The 15,771-nt window shown below is 46.9% G+C and overlaps 1 protein-coding gene across 3 annotated transcripts in view; it reads right to left on the bottom strand.

Moving 5' to 3' along the window:
* Window positions 1–937: 937 nt before the first annotated feature.
* The window catches only part of MATR3 (matrin 3), a 220,662-nt gene continuing 205,828 nt past the window's right edge, over window positions 938–15,771 (bottom strand). For all 3 annotated transcript variants that reach the window (XM_078653344.1, XM_078653343.1, XM_078653345.1), the window contains one exon: window positions 938–1,748. In XM_078653344.1, the coding sequence (XP_078509470.1) occupies window positions 1,689–1,748 (60 nt within the window). In that variant the 3' untranslated portion in view covers window positions 938–1,688. The remainder of the gene's footprint in view (window positions 1,749–15,771) is intronic.

Raw genomic sequence — 15,771 nt, forward strand, 5'->3', positions numbered from 1 at the left:
TTCAGTGCTTATGACTATTAATGAGTATCCCCTGGAAGAGAAGCAGCTTTACACTTCGAAACATGTCGACGCACATAGGAGATCGTGTACATTGAATGCAGAAGATCTCCACTACACCCCTTTCAGCAATACCAGCACGGAGGTATATTAAAATTATTTCTAGCCCCCACGTGCCAGGTATTTTCATATTCACGTACCAATTCACACCTAACCCTACCACTCACTTTAGTACTTAAACCCTCACGCACCACACATTGTGATACCAGTGCTCCCGCGTAGCCGTTGGTTAGCAGGACTCCGCATTCCGTAGAGGGATGCGAAGAACCCTATGATGAAGCATGCCACCCAGGGCCCTTTCGGTGTGTGAGGGGTATTTAAAGAACACAGTGTGCTCCCCACCAGTTTAGGGAACATACAAAACCCTCAACCTTGTATCGTGCTCAGGTGGATTCCTTTTGTTTATTGAAGAGTATCCCCTGGAAGAGAAATCAACTTTATTTATGTATCACATAAAAAGCCTGTTTCCTACAGCTACCTAATGGCCAACCTCTCTTCCCCGAATTAAAAACTAATTCCGTTAAAATTGTGATTCCAGGGTCCAGCCTGGTGGCAGAGAATGACTCCAAGGTTATAAATATAGGCAAGATCACTTATTGGTAGCAACATTTAAATGTTTTGCTGTCATGCTCCCAGGCGCCCACTTTTATAAACCGGTGAAGATCCCATGATCTTGTGCAACTGAATACAAGCAATTTTTATTTTTCCAGCAATAAGATCAAGCATACTTATCCCACTCTACATCATGCAACTCTGGCAACCAAGCAAGATAGCAACGAAAACATAAAAATGCTTTTAACCACCTGGGTATTAAAATCATAATAGATACCTCAAGGTTACGGTTAAAAAAAAAAGCGAACAAATTACGCAACCACCATAATACTTTCATCACACAGACTGATTTAGTAACCAGCAGGTGAGGGTATGTTTATTTGTCATATTCTCAAGTTCAAAAACAAGCACATAAGTTCAGAAATACCTACAGTTTACAAAAGGGTAGGCATGCGTGTCTAAATTCAAGATAAATACACATGTATGTCATCTAGACATACCTATCTGTGATAGCCAAGGATGGTAAAACAGTGCAGAATCATGGGAGGTTTAAGGAAATAGACCAGACATATTAACATATGAAACTGTGCCAACAGCTATGCCAAAGATTAGCCAATAAGAAGGCAAATGAAATACCAAATATTTTTAAAACTGCTCTTACATTTACAAATCTATTTGTACTCCCATCCAAGGAACACAACTAAGGGCTAAAACAAAGGAATTGGGTAGCTAATAATACAGTAAGGTAAAATTGTGTTTCATTCTGTGTGTAGTTTACATTTACATGGAGCAACACTGGAATTGGTAAATTCCTAGGAAATTTACTTTTAAACAGCTTTAACAGGAACAGAGGCAGAATGTTTACAAAATTCACCCATCATCCCCATGCTCTAAAGGAACAAAAATTACGGACAACTTAAGTTGCAAATGATTGTTACAAAATTGTGACACGTTACAACAGATGAAAGCTATAGTAGCATGTTCTTAGAAAATAAAGTACAATATCCATCAACTATTAGAATGTTTTTAAAAAAAAATAAACAATTTAAAAACAGGAATAATGTGCACCCAACTAGTGACTAATCTTTTACAGGTTTCTTTTTCTTCTGATTAGCTGCTGCTGGCTTTTCTAGTGATTTCTGTAAGAATAAACGAAAATTGGTTCAGATATTTAATAGCTGTTACATAGCTTGTATGTTGGATACAAGAAAGCTGAATACCCAAAACTAATACGAGCACTTCATTTAAGTTGATCTTTCAACATTTAAGACTGCTCAAGCTGCTTCCACTATTTCCATCACATCCATCCCTTCTCCACAGACAACAAAACTTAAATTATCCGACTGCATAAGTACATCACTGGAGTTCAGCCACTTTTAACGTCATTTATCAAAGCTAAACTCTGCTGAAGAGGGATTATGGTGGTTTCAGTGAGGGTTGGGCGATAAGGGAGGGTGACTTCAGCCCAACTAATGATGGGACGATTGTGTTAAGAATATTCCTCAGCATGTCTTTAAAATTCTGGGCCACTTTACCTTTTTTTCTGGCCAATACTATTCCTTCACCCCACCTCACTGATTTCTAGGGCAGGGAAAAGCACAGCACTAGGGGACAATAGCAATTTTTTTTTAGCCAGATAGGACTATCATGGGGCAAGAACTCTCTTGTATGGCTGTTTAGCACTTGCATTCCAGGGACTCAATTGTACCAAGGGGCTACAGCAGTAATTGGGGTAACATCTCAGCCACAGATGGTGCATCTTAATATTTAAATGCTCCATTTAGCTTATCAGCATGCATGCTTTACTTCTATGGTAATGCAGTGAGTGATCAATGGTGTTATTACATCTAATTTACTGTGGTACACTGCATCTTGGGATTTCAAATCCTTCACCCTTCTTAAGTATTAGCTCCTTGACTTTACTACTCCTGGAGGATAAAAAGCTTCAACAAGATGAAGTTATTCTTTTTAAGTGGTGGTATTGTTGGCCCAGAGGCATACATTATAAAAGGGTAATCATACAGAATACACCAGTAACCGGAGTACCAAGCCACCCAATAACCTTGTTGAAATCTCAGAGTCAAATGAAGCATAAACGACTAATCACATGCAGAGGAACAGACCACAAGGATAAGTTACTTACCTGTAATCCTAGTTCTCTTCCAGGGGTATACTCATCAAAGTCATAAGCACTGAATAGTCCCGCCCACGTGCGGGACCCCGGAGCAATAGCCAATAATATGCATATATCTACATTATATATATATATATATATATATATATATATATATATTAAACACACAGAGTTAGCGTGCTTAAGCCTCTTGGACGGCGGGCTCACGACGGGGTACGCCAGCCCCTATTATGCACACACTCCTGGTTACTCTTTTCATGAAAAACCAGAGTCGGAGCCCAAATGTATTCCGGTGCTGTCAGTTTATTTGGCAGAGCAAACCCAACGCGTTTCGAGATCCGCCGATCCGTGAGCAAGAGATCGGCGGTATCAGAATCAAGGCAGTAATGGCGAGCAAAGGTATGAATCGAACGCCACATAGCTGACTTACAAATTTCATGAACAGGAAAATTTTTAGGTTTCGACCTGGCGAGAGCACGCAGTGCTCCGCCCAGGGCGAAATCTTTTGAGTTACAGTATGGATGTTCGTCCCGCCTCTGTTTCCCATTGGCTAGATCCATAAATGGACGCTAGCCATTGGCAAACAGAGGCGTCCGTCATCCTGCGAGGCGACTCGTGGGCGTTTGAGAATTTCTCTCATCCGGCCCCTTTTGTCACTTCAGTGCGGCGGTGGGCGGGGTTTATTTTTTCCGATGTCGAGGTTTCATTTGGTCATTCCGCGGCCGGAGGAAGTCCAGGTGAGTGCCTTTCTTGCCGTTCCCTCCCCCCTCCCGCTGTCCGTGTGCCTGCCCCCCCCCCTCCCGCTGTCCGTGCTTAATGCTTGTTCTACGAGTGACGAGGTCTCTGGTTTCATGCGCCTCACGGAAGCACTCTGGGCGCTAGAGCCAGGCTGGTCCACGGTGTCTGCTCTTGGGACACATGCCTGCACGGAGTCCCCGCTGCCGCCGGCGTCGGGCGCAGCGCTGCCAGCCTCCCGGCCCTTCCCGTGCTCTCCCTGCTTTGGTTTGACGGGTTAATCAGTCCGGTTTGTAATTAAAATGATATATGTTAATACAACCCGTTCTCTGCGCTTCCGGAGACCCGAAAGACGGTCACCTTGCAGTTCAAGCCTCGCCTTGCTTCGGGCCACAAATGGCTCTATTATAAACCCATTGAGAGCTGCAGGCGGGAACCACCGAGCCTGACACGGCCCGGGGCCTTCAGGAGCCATCTGTATCCGATCGCCTCCCTCCACCGCCCGTGGGCGCAGTCTGGGGGATAGCGGAGGGGAGCCCACTCCGGCTCATCCTTTCAACCTCTCCGGTTCAACCTTTCACCCTCTCCGGCTCATCCTTTCACCCTCTCCGGCTCATCCTTTCACCCGCTCCGGCTCATCCTCCCCCCCCCCCCTTTCAGGCTCATCATTTCACCCTCTCCGGCTCATCCTTTCACCCTCTCCGACTCATCCTTTCACCCTCTCCCACTCATCCCTTCACCCTCTCCCACTCATCCCTTCACCCTCTCCCACTCATCCCTTCACCCTCTCCCACTCATCCCTTCACCCTCTCAGTGTCCTGTACAGCTAGCGCCTCCAGCTTACCCTCTCTTCAGCATATCTACCGCCTCCAGCTCACCCTCTCTTCAGCATAGCTAGCGCCTCCAGCTCACCCTCTCTTCAGCATAGCTAGCGCCTCCAGTTCATCCCCTCTTCAGCACAGCTATCGCCTCCAGCTTCTCCTCGCAATCTCTTCAGCATAGGTAGTGCTAGCTTATCCTTACTCTTTCCCTCCAGCACAGCTGGTGCCTCTAGCTTAGCTAGCGCCAGTACTTCGGCTCATTGTCACCCTCTCTCTCTAGCTCACACTTGCATTTCTTTTCCAGTTTCAAGAGTGCTTTCATCTCATCGTGGCACTCTGCAGCATAGCTAGCGCCTCCTGCTCAACCTCACACTCACACACCATTTAGGAATGGGACTGTCCTATCCAACTAAACCTTCCTGAGATATTTTGAAGATAACCTGGGTTCTGGGAGGGAGCAAAGCAGCATGTAGATAACCTCTATCATCCTTTGCCAGCCACATCTTACCTTCTAATGACAGCACGGAGCTATTCCCTTCCAGGACTGCAGTGTTCAGGTGCGTTGTGACCCTGAGCACCGTCTTCGGAGTAGGGCTCCCCTTCATGCGCACGTGGCCGCTGGACCGCAATAGGTTTCCACGAGGATGGCCAATCTTGATATAAGTTTGACTACAGACACCGTCCCCTGCCAGGATCCCTGCTACTAACTAGCAGCAACGCTGGTAACCAGATTTCAAGGTGAAAAACTAACGGATTCACCCCCACTTGGATAGTACACCTTTGTGTGTACTAAAATTGCATGAGGTTTGTTGTCCTCAAACTCACTCTTGGTCCTGAAGAAAGCCTATACATTTATGGTACAAAGGCTGAAACATGTAGACCATCATCAGGATATTCTAGACCAATTTAATCCTCAAGCTATCTGCCCTATATCTTTTTAACCTTGTCCTAGGACCTTAGCATTAAAATACTTCACGTCCAGAGGAGGATTCTAGAGGAATTTTTAACCTGCACACTCGCTTCAAGTTTGCCAGGTGCGCTGGGACCCTGAGCACATCTTCTTTGGGGGTTGGGGGGGGGGGGGGTGCATGGCTCGAGGAGTCCTAAGGCTCATTACAGAGCTAGACTCTCATAGACGCGCTGGACGCCAGTATGATCCGGGGCGCTCCCATATTTTATTCCGCTGGTTATTAATTGTATTTTACCTAATCAATAAAAGGCGCAGCACTTAATTGCACGTGCATGGAGCTTCCTGTCCTTGCGCAGTAAACCACAGCTCCAGAAATGTCTCCAACAATAACGGATCCACTCCGGAGAGATCAGAATAAGGTCACGTTTAATTGGTCTATAAATAGAGCCCTTTGCATTGGCAGATTGTTGGCCCCTCTTCATGCACCCAGTGAACCTAGAACTGGCGCTTCAGAGCCCCCCCCCGATTATTTTTATCTAATCTTACTGGTACTCGGGACATGAATATTGTGTAGTAACATAGGATTTCCTGCACGCAGTAGTTCTACATGACAGAAGAAATCTAGATCGTAGCAGAAAGCTCCCTGAAAGCGCAATCAGAACGCAGTGTGGCTGCAGTGTCCAGAAAGTACCATCCTCGCTGCGTGGGCTGCTTCTGTCTGAGACCTGCAGTTCTATAAGCATCCTTCCTGTGTGCAGTGCGGCTGCAGTGCGGCTGCAGTGTCCAGAAAGTACCATCCTCGCGGCCTGGCCCGCTTCTGTCAGAGACCTGCAGTGTTCTGTGAGCATCCTTCCAGTGTGAAGTGTGGCTGCAGTGTCCAGGAAGCACCCTCCTTTCAGCATGGCCGGCTTCTGTCAGAGACCTGCAGTGTTCTGTGAGCATCCTTCCTGTGTGCAGTGCGGCTGCAGTGTGGCTGCAGTGTCCAGAAAGTACCATCCTCGCGGCCTGGCCCGCTTCTGTCAGAGACCTGCAGTGTTCTGTGAGCATCCTTCCTGTGTGCAGTGTGGCTGCAGTGTCCAGAAAGTTCCATCCTCGCTGCATGGGCTGCTTCTGTCTGAAACCTGCAGTTCTATAAGCATCCTTCCTGTGTGCAGTGCGGCTGCAGTGTCCAGAAAGTACCATCCTCGCAGTCTGGCCCGCTTCTGTCAGAGACCTGCAGTGTTCTGTGAGCATCCTTCCTGTGTGCAGTGCGGCTGCAGTGTCCAGAAAGTACCATCCTCGCGGCCTGGCCCGCTTCTGTCAGAGATCTGCAGTGTTCTGTGAGCATCCTTCCTGTGTGCAGTGTGGCTGCAGTGTCCAGAAAGTACCATCCTCGCTGCGTGGGCTGCTTCTGTCTGAGACCAGCAGTTCTATAAGCATCCTTCCTGTGTGCAGTGCGGCTGCAGTGTCCAGAAAGTACCATCCTCGCGGTCTGGCCGGCTTCTGTCAGAGACCTGCAGTGTTCTGTGAGCATCCTTCCAGTGTGAAGTGTGGCTGCAGTGTCCAGGAAGCACCCTCCTTCCAGCATGGCCCGATTCTGTTAGAGACCTGCAGTGTTCTGTGAGCATCCTTCCTGTGTGCAGTGCGGCTGCAGTGTCCAGAAAGTACCATCCTCGCGGTCTGGCCCGCTTCTGTCAGAGACCGGCAGTGTTCTGTGAGCATCCTTCCAGTGTGAAGTGTGGCTGCAGTGTCCAGGAAGCACCCTCCTTCCAGCATGGCCCGATTCTGTTAGAGACCTGCAGTGTTCTGTGAGCATCCTTCCTGTGTGCAGTGTGGCTGCAGTGTCCAGAAAGTAATATCCCCACTTGTGCATTCTTCCACAAATGCGCACAGACACACACTTACACGAGTGCACATGCACGAACACACGTACATTTTGGTTTATGATTGCATAGATGAGCAGGAGAATGAGTTGCTGACATTTGTTGCATATTGACACCAGCCCTTCAAGGCCTTTTGCACACTATCTCTCTTTCACACACTTACCCTCACACATGCATGCACCACTTTCAACACATTGCCACAGATACAAACATATGCATTCTGACATTCACTTGCTTTCACTCACACATGCAGTAAGGAATATGCTACTTACCAGTATGCATCTGTTCTTGGCATAGAGGGCTGCAGAGTGGTACATTTATGAATAGATCGCCATCTGGTGTTGGGCTCGGATGATTGCACTTGTTTTTCTCCTGGAGAAGTCTGTCGTCACGAGATCGATGACTCCTCCTTTGGGTGCTAGTGCACATGGGCATCGGCTCCATCCTTGGATTGTTTTGCCATAGTAGGGTTAGATGGAGTAGTGTAATAGAATACAGAAAGAGATGCCCATGTAAGTGTATCTAAATAAGATAATGTTGGGACAGACACAGGTTTCCGGGGAGGCAGGGAGGGCATGTACCACTCTGCAGCCCTCTATGCCAAGAACAGATGCATACTGGTAAGTAGCATATTCCGCTCGAGGCATATGGGCTGCAGATGGTACATTTATGAATAGATTATACAGCAGTTACCTCCCTAGCGGTGGTCACCCGTGTCTGTCGCAACCGTTTGAAATAAAGTTTTTAATACAGCTTGGCCCACTCTGGCTTGTTGTGTAGCCTGCACATCAACACAGTAGTGTTTTGTGAAGGTATGTGGTGTAGACCAAGTTGCTGCTCTGCATATGTCATCTAGGGGAATGTTTCCTAAGAATGCCATAGATGCTCCTAGCTTACGTGTAGAATGAGCTCTAGGAGGAACAGCTAACGTTCTCTTTGCTTTTATGTAACATTTGTATACATCTTACAATCCATCTGGCGATGCCCGCTTTAGAGATAGGATTGCCCTTATGTGTTGGGGAAAACGCTACAAGTAGTTGTTTAGTTTTCCTGAAATTTTGTGTCCTTTCAATGTAGTACAATATTGCCCTTTTGACATCTAATGTGTGTAGGGCCCTTTCTGCTACCGTCTGTGGTTTTGGGAAAAAGACTGGTAGTTCCACTGGTTGATTGATGTGAAATGCTGAAATTACTTTAGGCAAGAACTTTGGGTTTGCTCTAAGAACCACTTTATTCTGGTGTAACTGTAGGAATGGTTCTTGTATGGTCAATGCCTGTAATTCGCTTACTCTCCTGAGGGAGGTAATGGCTATAAGGAAGGCCACCTTCCATGTAAGGAATTGTATTTCACACCTATGCATAGGTTCGAAAGGTGGTCCCATTAGTCTGGTGAGTACTATGTTGAGATTCCAGACCGGGGAAGGTGGTAATCTTGGTGGAATGACTCTTAAGGCCTTCCATGAAGGCTTTGATTGCTGGTACTCTAAACAGGGATAGGTGTTGCCTGTTTTGTAGGTACGCTGCTATAGCTGCTGGATGTACTCTGATAGATGTGTACGCAAGATTACATTGCTGTAAGTGTAGTAAATAGCAAATAATCTCTTTTGTTGATACGTCTAGAGGGTTGATGTTATTACTGGTACAGTATACAGCAAACCTCTTCCACTTAGCTGCGTAGCATGCTCTGGTGGTGGGACGTACCGCTTGCTTAATGATCACCATACAATTTGTGGGTAGATCTAAGTATCCAAATTCTAGGATTTCAGGAGCCAGATCGCTAGGTTCAGTTGTTTGGGATCTGGGTGCATTATTTCTCCATGGTTCTGTGTAAGGTGCATGGGTAAAATTCTTAGCTTTTGGTGTGGCACCTGTGAGAGTTTAAGGAGCGTGGTGAACCACGGTTGTCGTGCCCACGTGGGTGCTACTAGTATCATGGTCATTGAGTGTTGTTGCAGCTTTTGGACCACTGATGGGATTAGTGGGAGAGGGGGAAAAGCGTATGCAAATTTGTTGGACCAATTTATCCATATTGCATTGCCCTGCGACAGGTGGTGTGGGTACCTGGATGCGAAGCTTTGGCATTTTGCGTTCTGATGAGTGGCAAAGAGATCTCTCTCTGGTTGTCCCCATCTTTGGAAGAATGGCTGCAGTATTTGTTGGTGCAGTTCCCATTCGTGTATTTGTTCGGACGGTCTGCTTAAGATGTCTGCTATCTGATTTTGAACTCCTGGTAGGTGTTCGGCTAATAGATAGATGTTTTGAGGAATGGCCCATCTCCAGATTTCCTGCGCTAGTCTGGATAGTTGGAGAGAGTGCGGTCCCCCCTGTTTTTGAATATAATACATTGCTGTCATGTTGTCTGTTCTGATCAGGACTGCTTTGTTGATAACATGCATTTGAAAGGCTTTCAATGCTAGAAACACTGCTAGTAGTTCTAGATGATTGATGTGCAGTCTCTTCTCCTGCACACTCCATCTTCCTTGTACTGTATATTTCTCCATATACGCTCCCCATCCGGTGAGCGATGCATCCGCCGTTATTATCACCTGTGGAATTGGTTCTAGGAACGACCGCCCCTTGGCAATGTTTGTTGTGTTCCACCACTTCAGAGAGCGGTGTGAGCGGTCGTCTACCAACACCAGATCTGTAATCTGTCCTTGAGCCTGATTCCACTGTGTCGCTAAGCATTCTTGTAGCGGACGCATCTGTAGTTTTGCATATAGTATTAGCAGTATGCAGGATGACATCATCCCTAATAGTTGCATGAACACTCGCGCTGTTAGTGAGTGTTGTGGTTGGAATCTTTGAATGACTGTAAGCATTGTTTGGATCCTGACTGGATTGGGGTATACTTTGGCTTTTTCTGTGTCTGTAGTAGCCCCTAGATATTGTTGAACCTTGCTTGGTTGCAGGTGTGACTGTGTAGTTCACCGTAAACCCTAGCTGGTGGAGCAGCTGAATTGTCTTTTGTGTGTTTTGAAGACATTCTTCTTGTGACTTGGCTTTTATTAGCCAGTCGTCCAAGTAGGGGAAGACATGTATTTGTTGTCTTAGGTGAGCTGCAACCACTGCTAGGCATTTTGTGAACACCCTTGGTGCTGTTGTGACACCAAACAGAAGGACTTTGAACTGATAATGTTGTCCTTCTATCACAAACCTGAGGTATTTCCTGTGGGCTTTGTGAATAGGGATATGAAAGTAAGCGTCTTTTAGATCCAGTGTAGAAAGAAAGTCCCCTTTCTTCAGTAAAGGAAGTACTTGTTGGAGCGTGACCATGTGGAAATGTTCCGAATTTATGTATGCATTGAGAGGTCTTAGGTCTAGTATTGGCCTTAGAGACCCGTCTTTTTTGGGGATCAGGAAGTATAGGGAGTATACTCCTGTTCCTTGTTGGTGTTGTGGAACCTTCTCTATGGCATGCTTTTCTAGCAGGGATAGTACTTCTTGTTTTAACAGTGTCAGGTGATCTTGTCTCATTGGACGCTGTTTGGGGGGGATGTTTGGTGGGGTAGCTGTGAGTTCCAGGCAATAACCATGTTGGATAATTTGTCTCACCCACCTGTCTGATGTGATGTTTTCCAAGACGGGTAGGAACTGGGATAGGCGTCCCCCGACCAGTGTTATATGGTCTGGGGGGAGCTGTATGAAGTCACTGCTTTGGGGTTGGAGAGTTGCGGTTGTTATTGTTTCCGCGACCTCTACCCTTGTTGTTGTTACCTCTGTAGTTACCTCTAGAATTACCTCTGGGTGATGTCGGTGTAAAAGAGGTTGGTTGCTGGCTTGTACCTGTATTTTTGGATCCTCCTCTATAGGTGGACCTACGAAAGGAACCTCTTTGAGTTGGCTGTTGCAATGCTCCCATTGATTTAGCCGTTTCCGTATCTTTTTTCATCTTTTCTAAGGCCTCATCTGTCCCTGAGCCGAAAAGTGTTCTCATCAAAAGGTTGGTTCAATAATGATGTTTGTACCTCTTGTTTGAACCCTGAAACTCTAAGCCATGCATGTCTCCTTAGCATGATGCTTGTGTTTATGGATCTTGCTGCAGTGTCTGCTGCGTCTAGGGTGCACTTAATGGAAGTATTAGTTATTATCTTTCCTTCCTGTATGAGTTGATCTGCCCTCTTTTGGTGTTCTTTAGGGAGATGCGTGATGAGTTTTTCTAATTCATCATAATGAGCTCTGTCATACCGTGCAAGTAGCGCTTGCGTATTAGCTATGCGCCAGCTGTTTGCCGCCTGGGATGCTACTCTTGCCGGAGGCATCTATTAGCTTAGACTCTTTGTCAGGAGGTGGAGCTTCTCCTGTAGTTAAAGAGTTTGCTCTCTTGCGAGCGTTTGTGACCACTAGTGAGTCTAGAGGAATATTGGGTCTTTTGGAGCTGCCTTATATTTTTTATCAATTCTTGGGTTTAATACCCTAGCCCTCACCGGGTCTTTGAATATCTCTGATGTGTGATTGAGGAGGCCCTTAAGCATTGGTAGTGTCCCTGATGTTCTTTGTGCAGCAGGTAGTGTTTCTAACAGGAAATCCTCTATTTGAGGTTCTGCATGTAGCTCTACCTTGTGGTATTTTGCTGCCCTATTAATTAGTTGTGCAAAACCAGTATTATCGTCAGGTGGTGAAGGTTTTGAGGGATACAGGTCAGGTTCGTTATCGTTATCTGACCCTACATTATATTGTTCCCATGGATCTTCATCCTCTGGGATTGTGTCTTCATCATCCCTAGGATGTTCTCCCTTTCCTGTATCACTTTCTACATCTGTTATGGGTGTTGATGGGCGTAAAGGAGTAGCTGGCCTAGTGTGAGGAAGAGGAGAAGAGGGTGTGTCTCTAGGTTGTGGAGAAAGGGGAGGAGTTGTTTTCGTCCCCATTGTTCTCTTCTTAGGAGGAGTCTTGTCGTCCGACTGTTCATTCTTCCTCTTTTTAGGTAGTTCTGTCACTACCTTGCCAGTTTGTGGATCAATAAACAGAGTCTTTTGTTTAGGATCTGTTTGATGCTCCTGTGTCGGTACCGAAGTTTTTGGGTCCGAAAGGTGTTTTTTCTTCTGACTGTCCATTTGTATTTTCGGCACCGAGAATTTATTCGGATCCGATGTTTTCGGTGTCGAAGATGTCTTCGGTGTCGAGGTTGTCTTTGACGTCGAAGCATGTCTGTTTCGACTTCGAGCTTTCCTTTGTATGGAGCTTCGGTGTCGATGTCGAGGTGGGCCGTTTCTCGGATCCACCATGGTGGGGGACCGATTGTTTCGGTTTCGTTGCCGGGCCCGAAGGCGGGGCGTCTGAAACTTTTTTCGGTTGTCTGACCGGGCTCGAGGGCGGGGTCGACACCGTGCGGGGTCTGTTCTTTGGTAAGGGGACGTCACTCACGGTTTGATGAACGTAGATTTCCTCGGCGTTGGACTCGTCCGCTTGTGACCCCGCCTCGTCCTCCTCTTCTTCCTCCTCTTCGGGATGCTGGTCCTCAAACAGCTCCGGGATTGCTTGTGACTGCATTCTCGATACCTCGTGTCTTCTGGCTCGACTGTTTCTAATCGTCGACTTGGGGGAGAATGCCGCACAGGCTTCACAGTCCCTGGATTCGTGTTCAGGGGACAAGCAGAGGTTGCACACCTCGTGTAGGTCCTTGTGTGGAAACTTAGCACCACACGTTGGACATTTTTTGAATGGAGTCCTTTCCATGGACTCCTGGCTGGACTACGTCGAGATGGGCTTCTTGGTCTCGTCGACGTAGCAGTTGGAAATCTTGTTGTTGACGTCGAAACGGAAGTGTAGCCGCGTTCGATAACAATACCGTCGAATTGGAAAGGGAAAACGCTCCGAATATAACCTTCTTTGTCGAAGTCGGTCCGGAGCGCTTCGATCCTCATCCGAACCCGATGGCGGAAAAAAACAATCTAAGGATGGAGCCGATGCCCATGCGCACTAGCACCCAAAGGAGGAGTCATCGATCTCGTGACGACAGACTTCTCCAGGAGAAAAACAAGTGCAATCATCCGAGCCCAACACCAGATGGCGATCTATTCATAAATGTACCATCTGCAGCCCATATGCCTCGAACATATTGTTTCTGGTCCATGATTGCCTCAGAGGGCATGATGAAAGAATCCTTGCAGACCAACAAACTAGAGTGGCACATACATTTTCATGCCTTGTGGATCCATGCATATGTACACTCACTCACATGCGCACATTCATACACACTCGTGAACGTTCATTCACACAATGATTATGCACACACACACGTGCACATGTGCATACTCACGTGCACACGCGCACACACACCTACGAAACACACACCATCACTCAGGGAGCTACTAATTGTCAGCAAGCTCTTTAATAACTGCAACTTAAGGCAGGGTTTTTGGTCCTTTGATAAGAAGGAGGTTAGTCATTATTAATCGTTTTTACTGTTTGCGAGAGATTAAGCTATTGGCATTGTAAATGGCAATGCCATTTATTTATCTGTTTTCAAAACCAACACAAATAAATAAAAATTGTCATTTACAATGCCAATAGCTCTAACTTTTACAAAGGCGAAACCGTTGCATTGTAAATGCTTGTTAAGCATTGCTATAGTAGCAGCCTCTCCTCTAGTGGAATGCGCTCTCGGTTTGCCCGGGAGCTGTTTCCGTGCCAACTGATAAGATAACAATGCATGACACAATCCATCTAGAAATGGACCTCTTAGACGCAGGCAAGCCGTATTCAGAGGACCGTAGTTCACAAACAAATGATCAGACTTTCTAACACTCTTAGTTTTTTCAAGATAACATTTCAAAACTCTTTAAATCCAACGAGTGTAGAGCTTTTTCAGCTGAAGTGTTCGGATTAGCAAAAAACGTAGGCGCTGTAACTGACTGATTAATGTGAAAATCCAAGACTACCTTAGGAAGGAATCTTGGATGAGTCTGAAGCACCACTCAATTGGCATGGAAAACGAGATAAGGTTCTGTAGCACAAAAAGCCTGAATCTCGCTCCCCCTGCGCGCATAAGTGATGGCTACTAGGAAGGCCACCTTCCACGACAGATGTTGAAGGGAGGCCTTATGAATAGGTTCGAATGGAGGGCCCATCAATTTGGACAAAACCACGTTAAGCTCCAAAGGAGGAGAGGGAGCCCTCACGGGAGGACACACTTTGAGACCCTCCAGAAAATCCTTCACAACTGGTATTTGAAAGAAAGAAACCTGAGTAGGGGACTTTCGATATGCTGTTATTGCTGCCAGATGGACCTTTATAGAAGAATACTGTAAGCCTGCTTTGGCCAAAGAAAGTAAGTATGGTAACAGTACCTGTTACTGACCTCGAATAGGGTCATGACCTTCAGCAGCACACCACATGAAAAACCGCTTCCACTTTAAAGCATACGACTTTCTTGTAGAAGCTCTTCTCGCCTCTCTTAAAATGTGCATACAGTCCTGCGAGAGGCCTAGATGACCATACTGGACGAACTCAGGAACCATACTGTTAGCTTCAGGGACGGCAGGTTGGGATGGAACACCCTGCCGTTCTCTCTGGTCAGCAGATCCGGACAGCAAGGAAGCCTCCTGTGCGGTACTTTGGATAGATACAGGAGATCCGGGTACCACCATTGGCAAGGCCAATCCGGAGCCACCAGGATCATGTCTGTCTTGGACTTGTACAGCTTCTTGATCACCAAGGGAATGAGTAGAATCGGTGGAAAAGCGTAGAGTAATGTCTCTGACCAGTCCATCCATCCATAGAGCATTCCCCTTGGACCCTCGTTGTGGGTACCTGGACGCGAAATTTTGTGTTTTCGGCGTCCGCAAAGAGATCGATTTTGGTGTCCCCCAGGCCTCGAAGACATCTTTTATCACTTCGTCTTTTAAGACCCAGTCGTGTGCTTCTGCGAAGTGTCTGCTTAGGTCGTCTGCTTGGATGTTGAGGACGCCCGGCAGATGGACAGCTGATATTTTCATACCGAGCCAGAAGCCACTTCCAGATTGCTTGCGCTTCGAGCGACAGGTCTCGATCTCGTACCGCCCTGCTTGTTCAGATAGTACATTGTTGTTGTGTTGTCCGTTTGAACAAGCAAGGAGGATGTCTTGATCGCGGGAAAGAAAGCCTTGAGAGCTAGGTGGACAGCTCTGAGTTCCAACATGTTTATATGATAGTCTTTCTTGCTCGGACCACACTCCTTGAACTTGAAGCGACCCCAGATGGGGGCCCCATCCCTGAAGGGACGCATCTGTCACCAGCGATTGTATGGGCATGTCCTCTTGGAAAGGCACTCCCACTACCAGATGACTCCGCCGCATCCACCATCGAATGGAGATCCGCACTGACCAGGGTAGTGACAGCTTGTCCTCCCAACGATTTGAAAACTGGGACCACTGGTCCTCCAGAGACTGCTGCAGAGATCTCATGTGCAGCCTGGCGTTCGGAACGAGGAAAATACAAGACGCCATGGACCCTGGAAGAGACGAGATCTGTCTGGCCGTTGGTCGAGGAGTCTTTAGTAAAGTTTGACACTGGAGGAGAATGGAGGATAGTCTCTCCTCCGAAAGATACGCTTTGGCGTCCTTTGAATCCAGAAGTGTAGACCAAGTCTCCGCAGCTGATGTATGCAGAACGTGAGATGTTGCTGAAGCAGAATCGGAGACGCACTCTTTAGCAGCCAATCGTCTAAATAGGGATAGACGAAAATGTGCCTCTTACTTAGGAAAGCCGCTAAGACTG

This window comes from Lissotriton helveticus, chromosome 7 (genome assembly GCF_964261635.1).
Source record: "Lissotriton helveticus chromosome 7, aLisHel1.1, whole genome shotgun sequence".
Lineage (NCBI taxonomy): Eukaryota > Metazoa > Chordata > Amphibia > Caudata > Salamandridae > Lissotriton > Lissotriton helveticus.